Consider the following 25,453-nt stretch of genomic DNA (forward strand, 5'->3'; position numbering starts at 1 on the left):
AGCCTCTGCACGACCTCCATTGATTCTGTGCAGAGGTTTCCCGCATTGTCTCCTTGAGTATATACTTGTGTTCTATATCTGTCAGTGTATTGCCTAGTCATGAGATTTCCTTTGTGCTTCTTGGGCTTCATTTCCGAATTGGAGAGAAGTTGGATTGCGTATACGATCTTGCCCTGCGAAAGAGAGCGTGGCGCACTTCTGGCATCGAGGATCCAGTCAATACTCTGTTCTACGCAGGATTCAAATCAGATCGTATTGGTACACTATGTTTTCATACCCTATTAGGTACGTCTTCTGTACAAACATGACGGCAAATAGAACAAGAGTGTATGACAAGAGGGACAAGACCGTGTCTGTCCCCATACAGGGAAGATATAAATCCTTCCTATACAGTTGTCTTCTATGTACCCAAGGTGTTTACCGGGGCCTCACGAGAGCAATAACCAGACCCATGACTGCGGCGCCAGCTGCAGCGCTCTGCATAGCAGCCATCGTAAGGTCACGCTGGGAGATAGCAATACTGCGGTCACTGAGGAGCTCATTGAGAGCATGTCCCCAATATTCAAGGGAGATGGGTGAAGAGGAGACATTGACCAGGCGAGAGAAGATAGACTGAGAGGTGGTCACCGGATGTGTTGCAGCTGAAGGCGAAACAGTTGGAGCGTCAATTGCAGCTGGCACAAACTCGTTGGTGAGAGATCCGGTTGAGCGAAGCTCGCTTTCAGGGGTAGAATCAATGACCTCTGGAAGTGTCGTGGCTGGGACTGTGGAAGATGTAGTTCCCTCGACAACTGCAGCATGGTTCAATGCCTTCTCTTTCTCCAGGGCCTCGACAACTTTATCTTCGAATCCTTTGACGAGCCGTCGCCGGCGCCAGGGTTCGACCGCAATCTGGAAGATGAGGAATAGTAAGACATTGACGCCCATCAGTCCCCATGTTCCCCAAGTACTCATGCGGCGGATCTTGTCGGACCAGACTTGCTCTTCATGGTAGCGTGAGAGAATGCTCCTGCTCAACTGCGCCGCTGCCTCTTCAGCTTCGCGTTCAGCTAAAGACAATGCCTCCTGTGTCTCAGCCTCGGCAACTTCGTTGGTGTGGTCATTACGGTAAAGGAGGGTGAAGCGCTCCAAGTCTGTCGGGGACCAGGCGTGCTTGCGTTGGAGGAGCTCGTTGACTTCGCGTTGAGAGGTGGATCGATTATTGATGGCAGCCGTGTAGTCTTCTTTGGCTTTTCGGACTTGTGCTCGCGCTTCGCGCAGTCGAGTTTCTATGAAAATAATGCACATGTCAGTTTCGGCACTTTTTTCTCTTCTTGGAGATTGTGGAGGTCTCTACCTTGCGCATGGATTTCATTTTTGAGCGCCTCGATGCCGGAGTACCCGGTCAGGTCATTGAGGCGCTGACCGGCCACGAATACGTTGGACTGGATGTTGTCCATCATTGTGCTGAATTGCTTCGACCATTTTGACCTCCGACCCTCCAGATAAGACGGAAGCCCTCCTGGTTGCTTGTCACTAGCATTGGCACCCTGTTCCTTTCTTGATTCAGATTCCAGCTGTTCCAGAAGGTTTTCCTCGATCGCTTTCCTCGTCGCTTCCGCCGTAGTCTGGTCAACCTCGGTGGCAGAAACACTCGCAGCACGAGCACTCCCCGCATCCGCGCCCGGGAGTTGGATCACCTCGGCAGAATCAGCCTCCTTCGCAGTCTTGGCCACTCTGTCGGCGTCTGCGCCGTCCTTCGCTTGGTCCTTGTAGTTGAAAGCATCATATAGCCCTGGCTGGTTGCGAAACTGGCACTGCCAACAGACTGAGAAGGCCCGCGAGGTCGGTCTAACGGGTAAGGCGCTCGGAGATGTTCGAAATTTCAGTGGTCCCGGGTTAGCGGTTGTTCGTGTGAGACGCAGACTTGGCCGAATCGATTGCCGGAAGAGCAATGGCATGGGCTGCATGGCCAAAAGGGAGGCCTCGAGCCAGGAGGGGGTGGTGGTTGGGTACAAGAATCCCGGCGGGTGAGGATCATCTTGGAGCGGAATTCGGGCTGGCGCTTATCAGATGGGGACGGCGCTTTCGACCGCTTGAAGACGGCCGGCGCCCAAATCTTCTCTTTCTTGCACTTAACATACTGGTCATGTCGGTTGGCTGCTGTGTAAATATTTAGATTTTATAGTGAAAATTATATTGAACATCTGTTTAACAATAGTGGTTCTCGGTTTTTATATTCGTGTTAACATGTCATATATATAATTCACCCGGTAAGACCCTCGCTCATCAAACATATGGGAAAATCCTTTCTTTTTCATGAGGAGCCAATCAAATAATACCTACTTATACAGGTGCACCCTTGTCTACATTCAAAAGAATATCCAAGCCTCAGAATATGAGATAATGCCTGGGAAGGCGATCGGCTCAACGAAAAGTATCCATGCCCACTCCATATTGTACCACCAAAAGCAGTGACCTCTAGTCAGGACTGACTTCCCAGGTTAACAGAACTACAGCAAATATTCACGATCCGATAAGTTAGCCAGGTGCTCTACAGATCTGTTAGAAGAGGTGTCTGGGTATATCTTGCTGAAGATCTATCACACTACACCGTACATCTGAAAGCCGTAGGCAGAAGCGACAGAAGGAACACCAATAATCGTAGAGCCGAGTCATAAACAATCAAGCAATGTGGCTGTGACAGTGTTCCAATACTACAAAATAGCATTTCCCTCGTCAAAGTCATAGAAATTTCGTTCCTGGAATGCGTTTACAATAGACCCAAGCCGGCACGCGTAAAGGAGAAGACATCGCCAAGATGACCGATGTTGGCAAAAGCCAACCCACGTTTCTTCCCCTTTAATCCCGAGTCTGAATCTTGTGGTCGCCTTGCACAGCCTCGGCGTATGTCGGTGGCGGGCGGGTCTCAGTCTGACCTTGTCCGCTACTGCTCCCCGCGGCTTCCTGTGGTAGCTGGCTGGAAGAAGTTGGCTGCGAGTCCTGCTGGTCTCGCGAGTCAGTGGTGCCGTAGGAGCGTTGAGAGGGGTGTTGCAGAGGCTGGTGTGAGACATAGTAGTACGTCACGCGCCCGTTCTCGAGGTCGCGTCGCTGGCTGGCACCGCCGGGGATGGGCTCGTAAGCTGCCTCCTCATAGTCTGGCTCAGGATACTTGAGGATGATGTACCAGGCATGAATGAGGCCTGGGATGTAGCCCAGCAGACAGAGGGCTAGGTTGATGAGCGAATCCGCTGTGCAGATCCCCGCCTTAATCCAAACTATGGGTGGGCACAGAAGCAATCAGCGTTCACTAGAACTGTATAGTCGGGGAATAGCACAATCAGTCAGCGAAGGGCATACCGGCAACGGGCGGGAAGAAGACGGCCAGCACGGCCAGGAAGATGTCGGAGCTACACATGGCTCCAGAGATGGGGTAGGATGATGCTCTATCACCTGTAGAATGGCACCGTCTGAAGAGAGCAGCGATCAAATATCGAGATCAAAGTTTATCACGCGCCGATGACGATGCAGTGCAGTTGATTTGCCTCAAGGAGGAATTGACAGATCTCGATCCATTGTCTGATGGCAGCCTGGTTTGCCCCGGATCAGATGACGTTGAGTCACCTGATGTCACCACCGGCGATTGACACCTGAGGTTGACACATCCAGTCCCAGACTTACTTTTGCACGGAAGCGAACCAAACTTTGGACTGGTCGAAAGCCCGGGGATTCCAGGGATTCCAAGGGTCCCTTTGGTGCAGAAACATCTATGTACATCTATCCATGGATGAAGGTACTCAGCGATGAGTTCGGTACTCGGTACTCGGTACTGACCCCACTCACCGTGCTTACCGGCTGCATGAGGTATCTGATACACCCCAGCCTCGCCAGGGAAACCCGTCCCTCGCAGCTATACGTCGGACAGCTCACAATTGCGTGCAGGATGCAAGGCGGTGCCCTCGGAGGTTTATCCTTGACCTCCCAGGAAAAATTCGGGCGATATAGCGATCGCCGCTCAACGGGCCCCAAGCGAGGGAAGCGAGTGGAGGAACAACCACGCCAGCTACGAGAGAGGAATAGTGCGGCCAACGACAGGAACGGCGCGGTGGCAGCCCGAGTCGGCGCCAATCATTGCCGCTGCTGCTGGGCCAGGATGGGTCTCGATGGACGAGGATGGGTCGTCATCCCGAATGGAAGCTCCGGCCCAATTTTGGACGGTAAACAAGCGCCCCTTTTCGACCCTTTCGACTCATTGTTGCCAATCCAGGCGCCGTCTCTTCGTATGTTCGTATCATCTGGTATGCATGCATCTCGGTACACACGCTAGACCAGCCGAAGCCTGCGTTTCATATTGCGCTTGAGCAGTTCGTCTTACAGGTTCCTGCGCCCCCCTGGTTTCCCGTTTTACCCACCCGTCCTTTCCTTCCCCCCAAAGCCCAGACCACCTCTCACACGCCTCACACCTCACAACCTTACACTTCAATCTTCTTTTCCCTTTCCTTCTCCCCTCGATTGGCCACCCCCATTCGATTCCATTCAATTCGAGAGAGTGCCTCCGGGGCTCGACTGATCTTTCCTCCCCTGCGGTTCCACGGTCTTCCGCCCAAGTCACTCGTTTGTCCGTTTTTTTTTGCGCGTTTTTCTCTTCTCTTGCGAGCTCAAGGCACTGTGGGTGGCCAGGCGTCGACCACTTTCATCTTAGAATCGTCGGAGAAATCGTGTAGACATGGTATTCGCGTGATATCGACCATTCTCGATCAGACCTTTTTGACACATTCCTCGGCAACATCCCCCCCCCCTCCCTGGGAGGATTCTTTGAGAGACCGAAGTCGCGGAGGTTTTCAGCCCGAGAATGTCGGGCTCCTGCCTTTCTCTGTCGGGCTCGACGGCCTGTCCCGCCTGGAGCAGCGCCTCGGTGTCGACCAATTCTAGCCAATATGGGGACTTGTGAGTCAATGGACCGCATGGATTAGACATTGAATTTTGCTGACAACATCGCGCCAGTCCATGGCTGCAAAATGTTTCCAATATAACTCAATTCGACCAATCCCTGAGTGACTATGTCTCAAGGACGTTGGTCAACTCTAAGTAAGTGCCTACGACATTGAAGGGGACTTGTGAACCAAGGCTAACCGGGACGGTAGGTATGTTGACATTCTCGGCTGCATGGGTGTGAACGGCAGCGCCCAGAACGACTACTATGCCCAATATACCACCAGCGTCATCTGCAGCGGCCTCATCCAGAGCTCAATAGGTGACTGCGGCCTGACCAGTGCCGAATCAGAACCCCTATGCGCAGAGACGTGTGCACTTTATGCCACTAGCGAGGAGGAGATCATGATGAATACCGACCTTTGCTCCAGTACCAACAAGAATTATATGAAGCAGATCCGTTCTGACTTCACGATTTGCTCGCAACCGGCTGACTCGCTCACGGGGAGCTGTGTGGATGGATCAGCCAACGAGCCTGATAACTGTGGCTTTTCATCCAACACTGTCGGACTTTGTACGTACTGTGCATCCAATTCGACGGATACGTGCTGTGGCAGTGCCAATGCCACCAGTCGGTGCCATGGCGTGTCCATCCCGACCTCGACTGCGACCCTGCAGCCGATCGCAACCTCAAGCGGGGCTGCTGGCGCTGGCGCTGGCGCCGGCCATGGCTTGTCAGGAGGCCAAATTGCCGGCATTGTCATAGGATCGGTTGCTGGAGTCGCTATATTGGCTGCCCTGCTTGCTTTACTCTTCATCTGTCGCCGCCGCCGTCGATCGCAGAGTGAAGTTGGACTGAACCAACCAAACCCGCAAAGGAAAGGTGCTTCCCCGCCCATGCAACACATGGATAGCCCGCAAGCATATACTATGGTCCCAGGAGGTCGTGTTGCTAGGATGTCTGCCTTGCGTGAGGTTCCTAGCACTTCATCCCCTGCCTACTCGCGCACTTCGGCTGCTATGTTCGGTACAGCGAAGTACAGCGATTCATCTGACTCAGAGGCTATGGGCGCCAGCCCTGGGGCCATGTCCAAACGAATTCCTCCTGTGACTGGAAAGCGCCATGGTTCGCTTTCGAGCAGCTCTGCTCTGGCTGGACTAGACAGTGACAGCTCCCCTCGTTCTGGTACCATAAATCAATACTCATCACCTGAGGGTGTGACCAGCGGGCAGTCGGAACAACTGTCATATTTCCGCGACTACTACTCCACGGATGACATACATCCTGGTGACGGCGTGGCTGTCCTCTGGGCCTATTCCCCGCGGGCGGGTGACGAGTTTGAACTGGACCGAGGAGAGATGTTGAAAGTGATTGGCATCTGGGATGATGGCTGGGCCACTGGTGTTCGCCTTCCTGAACGGGCTGAGGACTACGACATTTACCACCGCGAACAGCGCGACAGTGGTGTCTCCAACGGCTCACAACGGCCAGGCCCGTCCCCAGCACCCTCGGGCGAGATCAAAGCGTTCCCGATGGTGTGCATTTGTCTTCCACAGCACTGGCGCAAGATCATTGACGGCAGTGTGCAAGAGGAAGATGATGAGCTTTGAGCTCTGGGAGATTCTCGTGTTTCATGCGAACTTACGCCTTGATGACAGCGTGTGCATCATTCTCTATCGTCGCGCCAGCTTCGCGCGAGGAGTTGACCCGTGCTCTTTTCACACAGGCTGGCCGCCCCTCGACGACTCCAGGTTAGTCGTTGCTTCGTGGGATGATTGTGTTTCGTTTTATTATTTTTTTCTCTCTTCATTTCGCATTCTATATACCCCCATTTTCTACGGCGATCCACCTGCTCGTCCATTCTCTTCCGTCTCTTCTACATTCTGAATTTCCTCATTGATTCCTGTGGAACCGGATGCTGGCGCAACCTACTCGGGCGAAGCAAGGCCACTCGTGTGATATTGGCTTTGATGTTGTTTTGTCTTCTTATGTCCACCAGCGCGAGAAAGCTTCCCATGCGGTCCTTCGGTGATTGTGTTAGGTCTGATATCGGATACATATAGTGCCTGCATAAACGTATGTACATAATTAGATTCGGATCTCATTCAAAAGTTGGCCCTGGCAAAGAATTGACTCTTAAATACTCAGCAGCATAAGAACACTTGGCTGCCCAAGCCGGACTCACGAATTGGACGACTAAATGACGCTGCCAATTCTGACAGGAGCCGTGTGAATTGCCACTCTCTTCTATCCATCGCAGGGAGTTTCAATGGTTGCGGTGGAGGCGGACACCCCACAATTCGCTATTTCTCAACATCTCTTATCCGGCTCGGCGTTTAGGATTGCAAACCCGGGGATCGATTTCGCAATACCTCTTTTACTAATCCAGCCCCTCACCTCGGATTTCGTGATACCATAAATAATGGCGTCTTCCCTATTCATAAAAGATTCTCTCGCATCGATCAATTCTCTCCCTCACCATCCCCGCTCCTGCGCGAGTCACCATGTCTGCACCCAAGATCATCCTGTACACCAACCGCATTTGCCCGTGGGCGCACCGCGCCCACATCGCCTTGAAGGAAACTGGTGTGGACTATGAGGAGGTCACTATCGACCTAGACACGCCCCGTGAGCCGTGGTATCTGGAGGTGAACCCGGTAAGTGACTAGCAATGGTGGTGGTCGTATGTACCCGCACCACCTCGTTCCACCAGCCATCTTCGCAAAGCACTCGGCCCTGACGCGTATGCTCACTCTCCCTCGCAGCGCGGTCTCGTCCCCAGTCTTTCATACAATGGTAACATCCTCACCGAGTCCGCCATTGTCGCCCAGTTCATTGCCGACGCCCACCCTTCCCACCTCCTGCCACCCTCCGGCCCGGCTGAGAATGCCCTGTACCGGGCCCGCGTTGCATTCTTCGTGGATGCCTTCTTCAGCAAGGTGGTTCCGCACTTCTTTGCTAGCCTCCGGTCATCCTCTGAGACCGAACGAGATGCTGCGGCGGAGCAGTTGGTGGCTGCCGTCGTGAAGGAGATTGAGCCCCTCCTTGCATCGACAGATGGCAAGGGTCCGTTCTTTGGTGGCAGTGACAAGCTCACTCTGGCTGAGGTATGCAACTGAGCACACCCAGGTTTTTCATGCTCTTCTTCTTTACCCGGGAAGGGTTTGTGGAACAGCTTACTGATCATCACCAGGTCCAAACGGGCTCCTTTGTGATCCGCATTCTGAGCCTGAGCAAGCCCCAGCATGGTCTTGTCAGCGCCAAGCTGCCTGCTCTGCTGGAACAGACTCCCCGATTCAAGCGCTGGGCAGACGCCACTGCGAGCCATGAAAGTGTTCATTTCATTTATAATGAGCAGGTTGTGGCTGATCGGCAGCGGGCCAGGTATGCGCCGAAGCCTTAGGCTGCCACTTTTTCACTTTCTTCTTTTCTATCTTCACGAGAAGAGGAATGATTTGCTTGAATAGATGCTGGTTTATTAAATTGGACCTAGCTGAGCTTGCAGAAATGAAATGTGTTATGAAATGAAGGATTAAGGTATTACATATTGATGTATGGGGATGGATTGTATCCGGTGGGTTCATGAGCATCGAGGCTGGAGCGCCCATACTTTAATCATTATATATGTGGAAAATGTGGGCGATGAATTCGCTTACATCTGCTCTACTGACTAAAATCAGATCTATCGATCAGAGACGAGGGTAGCATAAGAGGTATACATCTGATGCCGTAGGGGAAGTGCGGGAGTGATGGGGCAGTGACGTGTCAGCACACAGTCCCATGGTTAAGGGTGTCCAAAATTAACCTGCAGGCACAACCATTTTGATTTCATTATTGCTGCAAGTCCAACAGAGCCTCCTGTGGGCTCTGTTCCCGAGACACCTGTCCAGCATGTCATGCAGGCCCCATGTTCTAGCTGGTGTGACCTCCAACCCTACCTGCTATTGACTGATAGAAGTATGCGATCGAGATAGATCCAGGCTGCCAATTCATAATGTTGATGCCTGGAACTGCCCGGTAGAGAACTCATCTATAATAGACTGGGTAGGAGCACTGTTGCATAAGAGAAACCAAGAAGTGTAGCACTCAGAAAACAATTTCATAGCCCACACTCTCCTTCCAGTTCACCATTTGTTTATCCCCAATCGGTGACCCGGCATCACGTGCAGCCACCCCCCCCCCCACCATCGCAACACCTGGGCAACAACCCCCCTCCGCCTCCTCATCTCTCCCCATCATTGCTCCGTGAGTTCCCCTAGTCCTTGTTGTTGACTGTATGTCTGGCTCTTGCTGGGGTTCTCTCTTCAGGCCTTCAAGGGCCAGAGACAACCTCCCATTGTTCTGACCCCTCAGTTGCTGACCTCGTGTGCCCGCACTAGGTGACCGGTTGTTCCCCTTTTTTGTGTTTTCTCATCATCTACATAAAGCAACCATGTCGGTGAGTTTAATCCCAAGTCTTCCAGATTGGGCCTTGAAGTGCTAATTAGGTGATTGGACAGCTCTCCTCCGGGTACGATGAAATGGTCTCTCCTTCCCCTCCTTCCCGAGATATTGACATGCGGCCCGCAGTGTTTCCGTGACCGATGATTGCATCAACAAGTTCAACGAGTTCCGCCTGAGCCACGGCAAGATCAAGTACATCATCTACAAGATCACCGATAACAAGAAGGAGGTTGTTGTCGACGAGGTTGGCACCGACCAGGACTACGAGGTCTTCCGCGGCAAGCTCGATGCTGCCCGCGACAGCCAAGATCGCCCTGTTCCCCGTTACGCCGTCTACGATGTCGAGTACGAACTTGGTGGTGGCGAGGGCAAGAGGTGCGCTTCTACTTCCTGGTCTCAGGGTGATAGAACATTCACCCCGCTAACCGGTTCGCATGTACAGAAGCAAGATCATCTTCATCTCTTGGGTCCCCAACGAAGCCCCCACCCTGGTACGTGAAATGAGCCGCCGGAATCACAGTGGAAACCATGTCGCTAACATGTCCTCTCCAGATGTCCATGCTTTACGCCAGCACCCGCGAGGTCCTGAAGAACGCCCTCAACGTTGCCGTCTCCATCCACGCCGACGACAAGTCCGACATTGAGTGGAAGACCGTGCTGTCCGAGGCCAGCGGTGGCAAGGTCAAATAGATTACGGCGCCGGCTGGGTCCGGGCTGCGCGATCGGTAGAGGGGCTTCACGTTCACCCTCGGGAGGCGCCACGACACGATCAATCCATCACCCTTCTCTCTGCACACCATTCTCCTCCTGAATCCTAGTTGCAATGCAAGACCGTCACGACTTGACCGTCTCTTCTTTTTCTTCTCGATTGTTCAAGCGCGCTTCCACAACTGCGGAAATTTGCAGTTACCGGGATCGAATTCGGCTGCCCTCTGGATAGACTATGTGGCAGGCAAAAGAAAAACAAAGAACATCAATGATCTCTAGGGTGGCCTGTTGTAGATTGATTAGGCAATTTGATCGTTCACTGTTTCTGGAGTAGTCGTTTGTTCCTGATGGTTAATTCGGTGTATACTTGGGAAGAGAGGGGGAGAGGCGCTCTCTAGGGTTGCGACCGGGGGCCACAGAAGCCGTAAGCGGGTAGAGGGGGTGGAGGATAATCTGGTAGGAATGGAGGCCACGGCTCCTCCTGGGGGTGATAATGGCGGTATCCACGAAAATCTTGAGGGCGAATCACCCGCTTTGACGGCCATCGTATGATGTTGGCGGGCATCAAGCCCTGCTGAGAATGATGATGCTCCTCACTGGCAGGCGGCGGCCGGGAGTCGCCGCAACGGGCCAATCACAGGGCCGCCAAACCCAGAACCGCGCTAGTCCGGATCCTCAACCTTTCCACCTCAAACCACAAGAACAACTTCAGTCCTTCTCCATCGCGACACCTCCTCCCCCCTCCACTCTCTTCCCCAGTCGAGTCCTCTGTGGCCCCAGACTCTGCTGGCCCCGGTATACCCATTTCATCATCCATTGACTCGTTTTCGACGTGGTCCTGCCACCTCCCACCTGCCGCACAATGTTTCTTCGCTCCATCGCTCGCGCTGTGCCTCGCAGCCCGGCCGCCATCCGCTCTGGCCCAATTGCCTCCCTGAACGCTCTGCAGACTCGTGCTGCCTCCGACCATGCCATCGCGAACCCCACTCTCGCCGGCATCGAGAAGCGCTGGGAGGGCATGCCCCCTCAGGAGCAGGCCGAGCTGTGGATGCAACTCCGTGACCGTATGAAGGTTGACTGGCACCAGATGACCCTTCAGGAGAAGAAGGCCGGTATGTTTACCCTCTATGACCATTTGCGTTGCCCATGGGCCTCGTTCTCTGCCTACCCTGCGACATCCGAGGATGTCTTTGACGCACCCCGACACCTTCCCACGTACTTTCGTTTTTTCCCGCTCGCTGATATCACGTCCCCTCGCTTTCAGCCTACTGGATCGCCTTTGGTCCTCACGGTCCCCGTGCCCAGGCCCCCAAGGGCGAGGGCTGGAAGATCTTTTTCAAGGTGACCCAGCTCACGCTTGCCTCCTTCCTCGTCTTCTACGCGATCCACGCTTTCGCCCGCCCGCAGCCCAAGACCATGTCCAAGGAGTGGCAGGAGGCCTCCAACGAATACGCCAAGGTAACTACTCCGTCTTATACGCCCGATGTGGCTCGCGGGCCTGGGGATGCGCCATGCTCCCTCTCGCGCATCGATCGACCAGGTGCTAACACATTTGCTTCCCACAGTCCGAGAAGATCAACCCCATTCACGGCATCAGCAAGGAGGGCTACGAGGGCCCCGGCTTCGTCCAGAGCCCTCCCCTCGAGAAGTCATAGGTGGGCCGGTCGCCCGACCGAGGGTGAACCGGGTGCAGATATCTGCGTCGGACGGGGCTGGGATCCTTTTTCGCACAGGCACTTGGGCTCGATGGACGGTTTCCCCACGGGCCCTGGGTTTTATGCTGCTAGCCTAGTCTCCTTGATGGATGATGGGCTCCCATCCGACGCGAGTCTGCGCTGTTCGCCATTTTTGTCCTTTTGTCCGACCAGCATCCGAAAATGCGTGTATCCCGTACTGTGCTATAATCAATGTATCTCTTTTGTAGCCATAGAGAAATATGTTGAAATCCTCTTCGAGTCTTGCATGTCCTCCGTTCTGTGTGTAGGTGGTCCATCTGTGGCTGGCATTGGCCTCCCCGAGCCCGGAGCGATTCGGAAGCTGCAGAGCTGCTGCGGAGAACCCCCTGTCGAGGCTGCCGCGTCAAGCCATTGGCGGTTCTGGGGGAATGCAATGGCGAGAGCTAGAGATAGATACTGAAGGGAATTGGTGAATTTGCTCACATTCTCTCCTGGTGACAGTGTATGTATGGGAGCTGCCAAGGTTCTCATCTCATTCGGAAGGGGAACAGTCTTGCTCCCGAATTACACGTCAGAGATTTCCGCCGGGGAAAGCAGAGCTCCAGGGCGCTCGGAGCTTGACAGAGCACCAGTACACTTCGAATACGAGGCCAATGGCTTCTTCGATGGCATCAAATTATTCTATAGCTCAACGAAACTCGTCCTATGGGACCTATGAGGTTGTTTGGAACTATGAAGACCAAGCTGTGCCTGGATCCGGGCGCCAAGCGGGCCGGTGAGTGTGCGCGAATTCCCCAGCAACGGAGGATGGGAAATAGACCACCACCACCACCCAACCCAGCATGATGGGAGTCATTGTAGAGCCCGCAGTCTAGACTGTATCATTACACGCCAGAGAAAGCGAGGAAGGACTGTAGATCTGGAGAGTTCGCGCGCATCAGCGACACCCGAGCGTCGGTTCATCACGGGACCATCGGCAAAACCGCCCCGGAAAGGCTAAGGGCGCCAGTTCCCGTGCCAGCGAGTCCACCAACCTCTTCCCATTCCTCTTCTTCCCTCTTTTCCCTCCATTCACACCCTTCCCACCCTTTAATACACCTCGCTCTTCAACACCTCCATCATGTTCAAGAGGTACGTCACGCCCGCCCTCCATTTCCAGTCGTCCCTTTCGACCAATTTTTCCTTCTCGGACCTCCTCCCCCCCTAACTCGTGTTTCTAGCGGTCTCGCCCGGACCTTCGGGAGGGCTGCTTTTGCCCGGCCGACCCCCGTCGCCCGCGCCTTCCAGCCTCTCCGCTCCAATGCCCTGCCTGCCCTGTCTGCTCGCTTCGCCAGCTCCGATGCCGCCCAGACCGGCAAGATTCACCAGGTCATCGGTGCCGTTGTTGACGGTATGTGTCGATCGACTCCCTAGCGGGTTGGAGGCATCGCGAAAATCTTTTCCTGAGCCTCAATCCATCCCAAAAGCCATCGCAATCGATTCCAAAATTATCTCCAGAACAATCTCTGACTTTGTATTCGCCATCCTGCAGTGAAGTTCGACGGCGAGAAGCTCCCTGCCATTCTCAACGCCATTGAGACTGAGAACAACGGCAACAAGCTTGTGTTGGAGGTTGCCGTACGTGCTCTCCGATTGGACGCCCCCCTTCCTCGAATTGGAAAGCTAACTTGAGCTCTATAGCAACACATGGGTGAGAATGTCGTCCGTACCATTGCCATGGACGGTAAGCTTATTCGCCCTCCTGCCCCTGTTGAGCCACCGTGTCGCCCTTTTCACCGAAAGGGGGACCCACCCGGCCCGACGACCCTTTCAACCCTCATTGCTCTTGACTAACGTGCTCCCTTCAGGTACTGAGGGTCTGACCCGTGGTGCTGCCGCTCGCGACACCGGTGCTCCCATCAATGTCCCCGTCGGTCCCGCTACCCTGGGCCGTATCATCAACGTCACTGGTGACCCCATTGACGAGCGTGGTCCCATCAAGGCCACCAAGTTCCTTCCCATCCACGCTGAGCCCCCTCAGTTCATCGACCAGTCCACCGAGGCCGAGATTCTGATCACCGGTATCAAGGTCGTCGACCTGCTTGCTCCCTACGCCCGTGGTGGTAAGATTGGTCTGTTCGGTGGTGCCGGTGTCGGCAAGACTGTGTTCATCCAGGAGTTGATTGTGAGTTTGCTGTCCCGTTCTCTCCGCTGCAATTCTTTCTTGACTGACCGCTCGGCCACAGAACAACATTGCCAAGGCTCACGGTGGTTACTCCGTCTTCTGTGGTGTCGGTGAGCGTACCCGTGAGGGTAACGATCTGTACCACGAGATGCAGGAGACTGGTGTCATCCAGCTCGACGGTGACTCCAAGGTCGCCCTGGTGTTCGGTCAGATGAACGAGCCCCCGGGTGCCCGTGCCCGTGTCGCCCTGACCGGTCTGACCATTGCCGAGTACTTCCGTGACGAGGAGGGTCAGGATGTGCTGCTCTTCATTGACAACATCTTCCGTTTCACCCAGGCCGGTTCCGAGGTGTCTGCCCTGCTTGGTCGTATCCCCTCCGCTGTCGGTTACCAGCCCACTCTGGCCGTCGACATGGGTGTTATGCAGGAGCGTATCACCACCACCCAGAAGGGTTCCATCACCTCCGTCCAGGCCGTCTACGTGCCCGCTGACGATCTGACTGACCCTGCCCCCGCTACCACCTTCGCCCACTTGGACGCCACCACTGTGCTGTCCCGTGGTATCTCCGAGCTGGGTATCTACCCCGCTGTCGACCCCCTGGACTCCAAGTCCCGTATGCTCGACCCCCGTATCATCGGTGAAGAGCACTACAACACCGCCACCCGTGTCCAGCAGATGCTCCAGGAGTACAAGTCGCTCCAGGATATCATTGCCATTCTGGGTATGGACGAGCTGTCTGAGTCCGACAAGCTCACCGTCGAGCGTGCCCGTAAGCTCCAGCGTTTCCTGTCCCAGCCCTTCGCTGTCGCCCAGGTTTTCACTGGTATCGAGGGCCAGCTGGTCGACCTGAAGGACACCATCCGCAGCTTCAAGGCCATCATCGGTGGTGAGGCTGACGACCTGCCCGAGAACGCCTTCTACATGGTCGGTGACATCGAGTCTGCCCGCGCCAAGGGTGAGAAGATTCTGGCCGAGCTCGAGGGCAAGGCCTAAATGTAATTTTGTCATTTGCTAGCTAGCGGCGTCCTCAACCCCTCGTCTCAAACTGCGCGCCCTTTTCTCTCCTGTCTCCCCTTGGTCCACTGTTCTTCTCCCTGGTGCTCGTTGCTTCCTGTGGTCCGCATTTTTTTTTTTCCTTTGTTCGAAACCTCGTCCTGTGTCCTCCCACCCGACGTCATCTTCCCTTGGTGATACGTGTATATTACTCGATCTAAGAGAGAAAAACAAAACCAACGAGGGATTTTGATTGTCACCGTCACTGTCGATGTTCCTGGAAAAGGTTTCTGTTCCGACGTCGGATGGGAGCTTCGTCTGACACCGTTCTGAATCGTTTCGATCTAGACTTGCGCCGCTCTGGGAACGGAGCGAACCAAGCAAGGATTCGTCATGCCGGGACCTACGGACAACGCGAGCGCTGAAAGGAACGAAGACACGGACTGAGTCTGGTCGACTGAGAGATGGGGAGGGCCAGAGTTGAGCGCTGGGGGATGTTGGGTGGACGTACCCCGTCTAACTGAGCGAGTTGATGAGATTCCATGGTCTTTTTTCTAAAGTCTGCCCGGATACCAACCCCCTCTGGCTGGCTTGTGTTTCATTATTGTGTATTTAGAGTTGAAAACCATGGCCTACCGAGGCGGCCCTGAGAAATCTTGGTGTTCAATTGTATTTCCTTTGTGACTGCTGTTTCTGGTAGAGGTCTTTGTAGCGATGAGATTGGAATGCCCAGGTGTAGCATACATGATACTGTAGTATGGTGGGTTGGCTGTGTCTACGCGCTGATACTCGACGAGTTATCTTTGTGGCTGGATGACCCGTCTGTGGCGTGTTATGGCTGTTGTCTTCGTCTCGGAGTATAACATCGTGCTAGACTTGTGTAGACTGGGATGACAAGAGGAGGATAACGCTGGCGATATGCCATGAATGCTACGCACTTGTGCTGGGAGCAAGGGTAAAAACGAGATAAACTGCGAGTATCATTCTAGACGTTATGAATTAACTAGTTATTGGCTCGTTAAATAATGACGAGATCCAGATTATGCCGCGCGTTATAGAGCCAAACAGCTGATGAGAACACATACTGCCTCGTTGCCTTCCTCTACAGTGTATCTTCCAGAGCAAGCACCTAGAAAAGACATGTTAGCTATACCAAGACGAATCAAGAGCCAAGAGAGTACTGACCAAAGCAGTCCGCGTCGGAATGTACACCTGCGTGAAATTGCCTCTCCCATTCCACGACAGATCCGTCGTGAAGAAGCGCGTATCCATCGCATTGCGCCCAAGACCACCGAAGGCCGGATCGTCCGTATCCAGAACGATGCGGTACGTGCCGGGCACATCGACGCCGACGCGGTAATCTGTGAAGCTCTGGGTCGGATGGAAATTGAAGATCCAGAGCAGGCCGGCCCGCTCGAAGACGAGCACCTTGTCGCTCTCGTTCTTGAGGCTGATGTATGCCTGCGCGGCGTGCAGCCAGCCATACTTCTCCTCCGTGAGTTGCATCGCGCGGTCGAAGTCGTTCAGGAAATGATAGCGCAGCAGGTTATCCTCGGTCAGGTTGAGCTGGCGCCGGGCGTACCAGAAGGAATTGCCATTGCCCTCGCGGGGGAAGTCGAGCCACTCCGGGTGGCCGAATTCGTTACCTTCAAAGTTGAGATATCCCTCGCCCCCGAGGCCGTGGGTTACGAGGCGGATCATTTTGTGCATGGCCATGCCACGCTCAATGATGGGGGTGAACTCTGTTAGCACGGACATGTGCGTGTACATCTCCTTGTCGCAGAGCCACATCATGAGAGTCTTGTCACCGACCAGTCTGTTTCACCGGCGTTTGTGTTAGATTGGAATGCCCACTGGGAGATGGAACTTGCAAGGCTAGACTTACGCTTGATCGTGGCTCTCAGCATATGCGATGGTCTTTTCGCCGTGTCGTCGGTTGGTCAGCGTGAAGGCCAGGCTACCCATGTCCCATTCGTCGTCGGCCTTCTCTTTCAACCACTTGATGTACATATCTGGGATTGCCATCGCGAGTCGGTAGTCGAATCCGACACCACCCAACGCGTGTGGCAGACACAACGCAGGCATACCCGAGACGTCTTCAGCGACGGTGATGCAATCAGGGTAGAGCTTATGTAGCATCTCGTTGGCAAGAGTCAGGTACGTGACACCTTCCTCATCGACAGCAGGACCGAAGTACTCATGGTACCCGCCAGAGAAGCCGCTAGAAACAGAATCAGCAATGGGCCAACAATGAAGTGACACAGTGAATGAGCAGGAGAGGATCACATACGTTCCGATGCCATGGTGTAAGTAGAGCATACTGGTCACACCGTCGAAGCGGAACCCATCAAACTGATACTCCTCCATCCAGAACCGAAGGTTGCTCAGGAGGAAACGAAGCACTTCATGACTACCATAGTTGAACAGCCGGCTATCCCACAGCTCATGTCGACCTTTACTACCTTCGTGGAAGTACAGGTGATCCGAGCCGTCGAACATGTTGATTCCATCAAGGACATTCTTGGAGGCATGGCTATGCACCACATCAAGCAAGACGACCAACCCTAGGCTATGAGCGGTGTCGATGAGCTCCTTGAGGTCTTCTGGGGATCCATAGCGACTGCTCGCAGCAAAGAAGTTATTGATCTGGTAGCCAAAGCTAGCGTAGTAGGCATGCTCCATGATGGCCATCAGCTGGATGGCATTATAGCCAAGATACTTGATGCGAGGCAGCATGTTCCTCGTGAACTCCTTGTACGTCGCCACTCTCGTTTCCGGAGACGAAATCCCAACGTGAGCCTCGTAGATGCGCAGACTCTCAGGCCTTTTGGGCCGCGAGTGCTGGAAGGTGTAGCGCTCGTTGGCGGGCGGGTTCCAAAAGACGGCATCGTACGTCGGGGAGACGCTGAGATCTTGCACGACACGCTTGATCCACACCGGGATTCGATAAAGGCGCTCCCCGCCGGGGGTTACCATTGTGATCTGTGCCAGGGTCAGATTCTCGGTCTTTTTCTGGACGCAACACGTCCAATCTGCGAAGGTGACTTGCCTTGATCTTGCTATCATGCGGAATGGCCGGGGCACCATTGCGGGCCGGAACAGTCACATCCCATACGCCGAAACTGTTCTTGGTCATTGGGTTGGCGGTGACATCCCAGTTGTCTGCCAGTCTCAGTAACGCGATTCAAGCTTAGCTCGCAGTGCCGCGACGAGCACGTACTGAAATCGCCGACCAGGGACGCCTCCACGGCATTTGGCGCCCATTCACGGTACGTGATCTCGCCATTCGGCTGGGCATTGAGGCCAAAGGATTCATAGCCCTGCGACAAGCCGTCAATATTCCGGCGCGATGGCACGAGGGAGCACCGCGCGAGGGGCGATGTCGATCTCTACCTTGCTAAACTTGTCGAGACCACCTTCGCTCTCCTCGATATGCCCGGCCCACTTCTTGACCAGGCTGTATCGGTGTTTCAGCACATCTCGGTGGGGTTCCAGCCATGGGTCGAGCTGAATGACACCTGGAGAGCAGCAGTTAGATAGCTGTTGGACTAATGCGGCGGGCGCTGGTTCCTACCTGTTCCGTCGGCGGGAATGGCAACAGCTTCAGCGGATGCCATCGTTGGGGAAGAAATGGAGAAAAAGAAAGACGAGAAAGGAGAACAGAGTGCGGAGAGAGTAGACCCCCTCCGCAACGCTCGTTCCCGGTTTCGCAAAGTTCCCGGGGGTGACTGAGTTCATTGGCTGCGCGCAGCTGCGATGGAGTGGAGATGCGGGGAGCTCGGGCCTCCGGGCGTTCTGGCCGGATTCGACGAGTTGACCACAACACTACACGATGCCATTGCCCAACTCCAGAACATGCTCTACTGGGGGACTTATGACATGTTCCTCTCCAATAAATGGATATATCAGCAGCTGATGGAAATACTACTCAAGGAGTTCTGACGAGGTCAGTGGGTTCTCACCAACGCTGTTACTATAACCGGGCCGATTGAATTGGACTGCAACCCATGCAATTGAAAATCTTATTAACAAGAGAACTTGCAGCGTCGTGCCTCATTCTCATCCTGTCTTTTCAGATGCCGGACTCGGTGGCAGTTCACCAGTCGTCCAGTTAGCCGCTGTCGGCCCCAGTTCAAACTCGAGCGTGCCACCCCTAGCGAAGACGTCGTCCCAGGTCAACCAGCTCTTCGTCCACTGCTTGCCATTGACCTTCAGGCTCTGCACGTAAAAGCCACTGTCGCCGTTGCCATCGCTGCCCGTGGACGTGATGTGCAGCGCCTTGTCATCGCCGAGATCAATCGTCATCGACTCGAACCATGGCGAATGGATGAGAAAGGTCGTCTGTCCGGTGAGTGGATACAGACCGATCATATTCCAAAGTAACCAAGTCTGCATGGCCCCTGCGTCGCTGTTCCCCGGCAGACCAGAGGTGCCGGTGGTATAATCTCGTTTGGCGACGGTTCGGGACCGCGACACCGACAGGTCCTGTCGGCCGACGAAGTTGTACAGATACGGCAGATTGAACATGCTACGACCCATTAGCCAGAAAACGAACTGATCCTCCAACACCTGCGACTGCGATACTTACGGCTCGTTGGTCGCATCGAAGATCGTTCCGCTCGATCCACTGGCGCCATCAGTGAACATCGTGTTCAGCCGACTGACCACCGTCTCCGCGCCACCCATCAGCTGAATCATATGCTGCATGTCATGCACATCGGCGAACGAGTACGCCCAAGAGCTGGCCTCGTAGTAGGGGTCACTCCAGTAGCCGCTGTCGGTCAAGGGGTCGGTGTCAATGAAACCGGAGGAGTCGCGAGGTACCACAAACCCGGAGTATCCCAGCGAGGTCGAGTTTGAATTCCAATGGTTGCGCCAATTGCGGGAGCGGTTGAGGTACTTGTGCGCATCGTCCTCCTGCCCCAACCCTGACGCCACCTGGTACAGCGCAAAGTCATTGGCGGCGTATTCCACGGCCCGACTGACCGCACGACTGAACCTGGGCGTGATGTATCCGAGACTGAGCCAGTCCGGGAGTGCGCTCCGCCCCTGGTGGGTGGAGGAATCTCGCGCCATCCGGTCGACTGGGTAATTGGCCGGTGTGATTTCTGCGTCTTTGACCATGGCCTTGTACCCGTCCTCCCAGTTGACGGCACCGCGGACGCCCTTGACGTATGCATCTGCGAGGACGTTGTCGGCGTTGGAGCCACCCTGTGTGCGGCCATTGTAATTGGAGGACCGCGCGTCAGGCAGGTAGCCGTCGTATCGCCAGATGTCAATCAGCGACCGGATCTGTTCTTCGTACGCAGTTGGTTGCAGCACCTGCATTAGTGCGGTGCCACAGCGGAACAGGTCCTGCAGTTCGTGAATGAGCTGGTCGTCGCCGATGGCCAACAGGATTTGCTTACCCAGAAAGTGAAGATGTCCTGATAGTACGGCTCGGATGACTGCCAGCCTGGATTCTCTCCCGTCTGGTTCGTGGGGACCAGATGCATGAAGTACAGCGAGGTGTATAATAGGGTCAGGCTAGTTTCATTGGTGTTGGTCGTCGTGATTTTGGACAAGACCTTGGTGTTCCATTCCGAGACAGCGTCCTTGACGACGGAAGCGAAGCTTGTGCCTCGTGGAATCTCGCGATTGACGTTGCTGCAAGCCTGTTCTGATGAGATCCAGGAAATCCCTACACGCGAGATGACTTCACTATCGCTGAACGAGAAGAGACCGCCGACGCGAGTGGAACCAGACGACGAAGTCACGAAACCACCGCGCTGCTCGACGCTCTTAGCGCCCCCCGTTGCGGTGTACGTCTTGTTACTTGTGGCATTCGAGTCAAAGTAGCCACCTGGGTAAAGGTTAGACATGGTACCCTCCCGATCGACGAAGGTACTCACAGAAATAGATCGTCCAGTTGGGAGCTTCATTCCACCCGTTATCATAGACACCACTGCCCTCATAGTGACCATCTGCAGCAATCGAAAGGTTCCCGCCCTTGTAGTTCTGACCCAGTCCCTGGCCACGAAACGACGGTAACACATGGGAGACATCCACCAGAACATGCCTCTGGGAAGCCGACGAAAAGTTATAGCGATAGATGCCAGCGCGCGCCGAGGCACTTAATTCCACCTCGACACCATCCCCCGTTTCGGCCTTGTAGTATCCGACGGAGCCCTCGTCGGTGCCAGACCGAGAGACGGTGATATTGGACAAAGGGTCGCTGATGTTGCCGACCAGAGGCAGCTGCGAGACAGTACCATATTTCGGTGCGCCTCCAGTACCTTGCTCATGCATCATACTGAACCCGGAAAAGTCACCGTTGGGCAAATAGCCCGAGTATGAGTCCGTGCCAGACACCAGCAGATCGGGGCCCAGCTTGACCATGCCAAAGGGCCTTGCAGCGCCAGGGAAGTCATTGCCTCCATTCTGTGTTCCCAGACTATGTGTGCATCAGCCATGACTTGAGTCTCATCTAGTGGAAAGGGCGTTGAGGCTTACAAGACATCAACATATGGAGTCAGGTCCTCTGCTGCAGAAAGCCCCAGCAAGGCCAAGCGCGTCAGCATTCTGAAATGCCTCATAATGGGTATTCCAACTGTCTGGTGCAGGGAGGCACGGGCAGGATTCTATAGTGCGGAGATCGGCCCGGAAGGAACAGCCTCCAGAAGGCGTCGTTTAGGATTGATCAGTGCGACCAGTCACACCTGGGAGAAGAGTGGGCTGGACCGTACGAGTCAAGGAGGGTGAGCCTGGTCCTACACTACCAAGTCTAGAGGTGGACAAGGCTACTTAACTCTTTTAGCTATGAGCGATGTCGCGCCAGATTGCATGTGCCCAGCACGACCAGGTACCAGGGGGGGTATATGGAGCACCACTGCAGGAGATGCCAGTGAGAGTGGACGCCGTAAAAACCAGCCCTCCCCACTCCGTACTCGCCTCCATAATCTGCTGTGGACCGGGGTTGGCCTTGCGAGGGATAGGAATGTCAGAAGTGTACAGACATGGGCGAGAAGGATTCACTGCCGCAGCCTCGTGCCTCCCGATGGTTACTCTGCAGACATGGAAATGCGAAGTTCATTTATAGTCGACCATGCTATGTGAGTTTAAAGCCTGCGAAAGTATTCATCGGTGCCATCAGCATCATTTGAAGTACAAGAGATCGGCGTTGTACTCGAGGCGGACCAAGTATCCTCTACGCGATGGTGTGACTAACTCCAATCCCAAGTCTCCATTTCACACTACTGTCTTCTACGTCCTGTGACTCGTCTATGAATAATGACGAACATCTATACTATTTAGGGGCATCTAGATAGAGGGCCGGTTGGATACATGCACGCAGCGACCAAATCAGGAGCCGCGCCGGCTTCACATGGGGCGATCAACCGCCATGTATCGACAGAGTCAGTGGATGTAATCGAGCTATCTAGGATTCGGAGAAGATACAATATGCCGCATGGATAGAAGCGGGAATCATGCCGAGGCTTATAGGAGAAAGGGGCGACCAAGTCTCGGTACTTCCAGTAGTACTGGAGACGCGTCGGACCTGGTGGAGTTTAAACGACCCAGGAAATATTCTAGATTCCCAATCTCTCGGAAACAAGGCACCTGCATCACTACATTTGTTGATATTGGAGGCGTCATCCTATCGACGATGGTATACTTCCAGCGAGGGATGCCCCCCTTTCCAGGCACCGTTCCGATTGGCCTCGGTCGCTCCGGCTTCGCTGCGTTGTCAAGAGCTCACCGATACTCACCCTCCTCCATGCCGTGAGCTTCACTCTTGATCGAGCTCGCCAATCCCCCTCCGATGGCGACTCAAATTCGCCCAAGACCTCGTATGGGCTGGTGGACTCGCCTCCGCCGCTTCCTCTGGACCTTCGAATCACCGCTGCGTCTGCGCACGACGCTCACACGCTTGAGTCACCGAAACAAGCATCCCTATCTCGCGCTGCTCCGCCTGTGCCTGCCATTGCCAGCATGGCCCTTTGGCCTCCCCGATCCGGTCCCTCTGCGATCCATGTGGAACAACATCCGGCTTCTCGAATCACGAGCGGCCACGACCGACTTCGCTAACATGAGCGCCATCCCGCTGTGGCGCGCGCGAGACACCCCGCTGCGAGTCCTGTACCGCATCTATGAGGCGATGGTTGCGCGCGAATACTATGCCATCGGCCCCGAGGTGGAATACTTCTGGTACCAGTCGCGACGGGCCTGGGCGGTGCATCGCATCCCCGACCCGCGCGATCGCGACCCCGTCCGGTACGCGATCCTGGCATGCATCGCGGAGGAACTGGCCCGGGCATTCAATTGGCGAATGGGCCTGGGCATGCGGCGGGATAAACACCAGCATATCTATCGCAAGACGTTCGAGGATCAACTGCCGCCCTTCACGCCCGAGGACGCACCCGCCTGGACGCGGAACGTGCCCGCCTTTGATGTGCAATTGATCGCAGACCTGCCCGACGATGCGCGAGACACATCGGGTCGATTAGTCCTCGAGCCCGGTGGAGAGAACCCCGTCTTCGCGGAGAGGAATATCATTACCGACACCGGGTACTTTTACACCGTTTAGACAACGCGCGATGGGGGTTGTGCCCGGTCAAGCGAAAGCATCCTCGCCAAACTCTCTCCGATACGCAGCCGCGATCTCATTCATCGTGACGTTGTCGGGCTCCAACTCAAAGGAGCACATGTCCATCGTCCGGATGTACTCGCGATCCAGCGGGCCGTTGTTCCGCGTGCGCAAGTACTTCAGCAGCGCCAGGACGTCCTGTATATCGGACGCGCGCTTGATATGTTTCCGGCTGTTATGGATGCGCCGCAACTTCCGTTCCAGCGCCCACTCCAAGGGCACGGCGAGCAGCCGTAGATGCGTGCCCTCCCATAGGACAATATTCTGCTCATCCGCCTGTTCGAAAAGCACATGCCGGAAATTCTCGGGGACGAAGATGGCGACTTCCTCCTTCGCCCAGTCTTCGATGAAGCCGAGCTGCTTCGCTGCGCGTTTCACCGCGTCCTGTAGTGGTCCCTTGATGTCGTTGTCGTGCGCCCACTGCGGCTCCAGGAGATAGTCTAGGTCCCCGGTGCTCTTGCGATTTCGAAAGAGGTTCGTCGCGAGAAAGCCCCCAGTGGAAATCAAGGTGATGGGCGCGAAGGCGATCAGCCACTCATCCTTGCCCATCTCGTTGTCTAGTACCTCCAGGCCTGGATTGGGATTAGCATCTCTCCCACAACTGGATCGGCACCATGCGCACCTCTATCAAAATCATCGGCATCGAAGCGCCTCTTGGCCATCTTCATTCCCCCCTCTGGGTTCCCCTCTCCGGGTCCAGCGTGAATGCGGCTGAGACGTGAGTCGGGAACGCCGGACGAGCACCGCACTGTAAAAGTACGGGGGGGAATCCCCGAGGCCGAAGGAATTAAGGACTCTGGCGCTGGCACGGTTGCGAGAGGAATTCTAGGGGAGAGCTTGCGCTGGCCACCGGATTTCATTTTTCTCTTATACCTTACCCCGCCCGCCGCTTCCTGCAGGTTGCTAGAATAGTCACCGCGCAGTTCTCTTGGGCGTTTTCTCATCGGGCGGCGACTCATCCCGGTCGCAGCCGCGGGGCCTAGAACACGCCATTGCCGAGAGTCTTGCCCTCGTGAAGGTCTCATCCGACGTGGTGCAGGCGTGGGCAGGGCTGCTCGGGCTGCTCCCGAACATCCCTTTCGCCGGTGGAATAAACCGGACGTTCGCGACAACACCGGCGCTCATGCAACTCCTGGCTTCGGGACCACCCGCAGCTATCCATGCAAGCATATTTCCCGCACGTTTGGCACTTGGACAGCGCCATCTTTTCGCGGCCTGATGAGCTCGGAGAAGGGTTCCATCTGAGAGAGAATGCCCTGCATGGATTCGTGCGTTGCACGCCTTTCCGACTAGGGCGAATCCTAGCTTCCAACTCTCTTGATCAGCCATTCGATCGATCCGATCCGATCATCATGCATGTACCGATGCTCTCTATTCACTAGCCTTCTGAGTGGTCTCACAAACCCGCTGACACAGTCACCTAAGGATGTAGCCACAACTCCTCTACATTCTGATTCCGCCTATATGATGAATGTGGCGCATGGCTCTGCGCTTCGTGTGGGACTGTTGGCCCCCGTCTCGTTTGTGATGTTTCAACCACCCTATTCCAGGGCTTTCGACAGACTCTTGATACGTATGCCCGAGTTTCAGTTGACTTGAATTCCCACAGTATGTAGCTCTCTAGGGCTGAAACGCACACCAGTTTTCCCTTGGCGGGAATGCCCTCTCCCCGGTATGCTTGGCAAATAGAGATGCCGTAGACGTGGAAATATGGTGATGCTTGGTAGGCCTTTGCTGTCAGTATAGAGCCAGATCCTCCGACCCTGGAGGTATCCAGATTCAAGCCAGAACTTGTGGGCGAAATATGAGGTATGAACGGCCGACGGCGATGGTTATACATCTCCTTCCCCGGTAGGGAGAACCACAGTGACCTGATATCGTCAGATGCCATCAAAGTCAAGTCTGTAACTTTGACCGTAGGATAGGCTGG

General features: G+C 54.9%; 13 protein-coding genes across 13 annotated transcripts; 8 read left to right on the forward strand and 5 right to left on the reverse strand.

Annotated features, from left to right (window-relative positions):
• Positions 1-417: 417 nt before the first annotated feature.
• On the reverse strand, positions 418-1,949 carry she9 (putative mitochondrion biogenesis protein (She9); the record flags this gene model as incomplete). The annotated part of the gene is made up of 2 exons (XM_056942512.1): positions 418-1,268; positions 1,337-1,949. 2 exons carry the CDS (start codon positions 1,947-1,949, stop codon positions 418-420), a joined length of 1,464 nt encoding a protein of 487 aa, XP_056802395.1.
• Positions 1,950-2,841: 892 nt separating this feature from the next.
• On the reverse strand, positions 2,842-3,397 carry N7459_003329 (putative stress response RCI peptide; the record flags this gene model as incomplete). The annotated part of the gene is made up of 2 exons (XM_056942513.1): positions 2,842-3,257; positions 3,340-3,397. 2 exons carry the CDS (start codon positions 3,395-3,397, stop codon positions 2,842-2,844), a joined length of 474 nt encoding a protein of 157 aa, XP_056802396.1.
• A 1,434-nt stretch (positions 3,398-4,831) lies between these two features.
• On the forward strand, positions 4,832-6,522 carry N7459_003330 (SH3 domain protein; the record flags this gene model as incomplete). Its single annotated transcript, XM_056942514.1, has 3 exons — positions 4,832-4,926; positions 4,984-5,067; positions 5,124-6,522. 3 exons carry the CDS (start codon positions 4,832-4,834, stop codon positions 6,520-6,522), a joined length of 1,578 nt encoding a protein of 525 aa, XP_056802397.1.
• Positions 6,523-7,416: 894 nt separating this feature from the next.
• On the forward strand, positions 7,417-8,315 carry N7459_003331 (glutathione S-transferase family protein; the record flags this gene model as incomplete). The annotated part of the gene is made up of 3 exons (XM_056942515.1): positions 7,417-7,569; positions 7,678-8,019; positions 8,106-8,315. The coding sequence occupies 3 exons, from the start codon at positions 7,417-7,419 to the stop codon at positions 8,313-8,315; spliced, it is 705 nt and encodes a 234-aa protein (XP_056802398.1).
• Positions 8,316-9,344: 1,029 nt separating this feature from the next.
• N7459_003332 (actin-binding ADF family protein) lies at positions 9,345-10,045 on the forward strand (the record flags this gene model as incomplete). The annotated part of the gene is made up of 5 exons (XM_056942516.1): positions 9,345-9,350; positions 9,412-9,422; positions 9,482-9,730; positions 9,798-9,846; positions 9,908-10,045. 5 exons carry the CDS (start codon positions 9,345-9,347, stop codon positions 10,043-10,045), a joined length of 453 nt encoding a protein of 150 aa, XP_056802399.1.
• A 480-nt stretch (positions 10,046-10,525) lies between these two features.
• On the forward strand, positions 10,526-10,883 carry N7459_003333 (uncharacterized protein; the record flags this gene model as incomplete). The annotated part of the gene is made up of 2 exons (XM_056942517.1): positions 10,526-10,562; positions 10,633-10,883. The coding sequence occupies 2 exons, from the start codon at positions 10,526-10,528 to the stop codon at positions 10,881-10,883; spliced, it is 288 nt and encodes a 95-aa protein (XP_056802400.1).
• Positions 10,884-10,925: 42 nt separating this feature from the next.
• N7459_003334 (cytochrome c oxidase subunit IV family protein) lies at positions 10,926-11,718 on the forward strand (the record flags this gene model as incomplete). Its single annotated transcript, XM_056942518.1, has 3 exons — positions 10,926-11,175; positions 11,328-11,521; positions 11,629-11,718. 3 exons carry the CDS (start codon positions 10,926-10,928, stop codon positions 11,716-11,718), a joined length of 534 nt encoding a protein of 177 aa, XP_056802401.1.
• A 1,141-nt stretch (positions 11,719-12,859) lies between these two features.
• N7459_003335 (F1F0 ATP synthase subunit beta) lies at positions 12,860-14,897 on the forward strand (the record flags this gene model as incomplete). The annotated part of the gene is made up of 6 exons (XM_056942519.1): positions 12,860-12,870; positions 12,960-13,129; positions 13,271-13,356; positions 13,420-13,462; positions 13,587-13,903; positions 13,965-14,897. 6 exons carry the CDS (start codon positions 12,860-12,862, stop codon positions 14,895-14,897), a joined length of 1,560 nt encoding a protein of 519 aa, XP_056802402.1.
• Positions 14,898-15,999: 1,102 nt separating this feature from the next.
• On the reverse strand, positions 16,000-18,514 carry N7459_003336 (1,4-alpha-glucan branching enzyme GLC3; the record flags this gene model as incomplete). The annotated part of the gene is made up of 8 exons (XM_056942520.1): positions 16,000-16,026; positions 16,083-16,713; positions 16,783-17,118; positions 17,188-17,879; positions 17,923-18,059; positions 18,118-18,217; positions 18,264-18,415; positions 18,472-18,514. The coding sequence occupies 8 exons, from the start codon at positions 18,512-18,514 to the stop codon at positions 16,000-16,002; spliced, it is 2,118 nt and encodes a 705-aa protein (XP_056802403.1).
• Positions 18,515-18,956: 442 nt separating this feature from the next.
• Positions 18,957-21,457, reverse strand: N7459_003337 (alpha-1,2-mannosidase family protein; the record flags this gene model as incomplete). Its single annotated transcript, XM_056942521.1, has 5 exons — positions 18,957-19,425; positions 19,486-20,252; positions 20,306-20,739; positions 20,789-21,330; positions 21,390-21,457. 5 exons carry the CDS (start codon positions 21,455-21,457, stop codon positions 18,957-18,959), a joined length of 2,280 nt encoding a protein of 759 aa, XP_056802404.1.
• A 1,241-nt stretch (positions 21,458-22,698) lies between these two features.
• N7459_003338 (uncharacterized protein) lies at positions 22,699-23,463 on the forward strand (the record flags this gene model as incomplete). The annotated part of the gene is made up of 1 exon (XM_056942522.1): positions 22,699-23,463. One exon carries the CDS (start codon positions 22,699-22,701, stop codon positions 23,461-23,463), a length of 765 nt encoding a protein of 254 aa, XP_056802405.1.
• Positions 23,464-23,490: 27 nt separating this feature from the next.
• Positions 23,491-24,185, reverse strand: N7459_003339 (uncharacterized protein; the record flags this gene model as incomplete). The annotated part of the gene is made up of 2 exons (XM_056942523.1): positions 23,491-24,095; positions 24,146-24,185. 2 exons carry the CDS (start codon positions 24,183-24,185, stop codon positions 23,491-23,493), a joined length of 645 nt encoding a protein of 214 aa, XP_056802406.1.
• N7459_003340 (uncharacterized protein) lies at positions 24,138-24,742 on the forward strand (the record flags this gene model as incomplete). The annotated part of the gene is made up of 2 exons (XM_056942524.1): positions 24,138-24,241; positions 24,436-24,742. 2 exons carry the CDS (start codon positions 24,138-24,140, stop codon positions 24,740-24,742), a joined length of 411 nt encoding a protein of 136 aa, XP_056802407.1.
• Between the last annotated feature and the right edge of the window lie 711 nt (positions 24,743-25,453).

Source organism: Penicillium hispanicum (genome assembly GCF_028827665.1).
Source record: "Penicillium hispanicum strain IBT 35686 chromosome Unknown utg000003l_segment0_segment0, whole genome shotgun sequence".
In the NCBI taxonomy this organism is placed as follows: domain Eukaryota; kingdom Fungi; phylum Ascomycota; class Eurotiomycetes; order Eurotiales; family Aspergillaceae; genus Penicillium; species Penicillium hispanicum.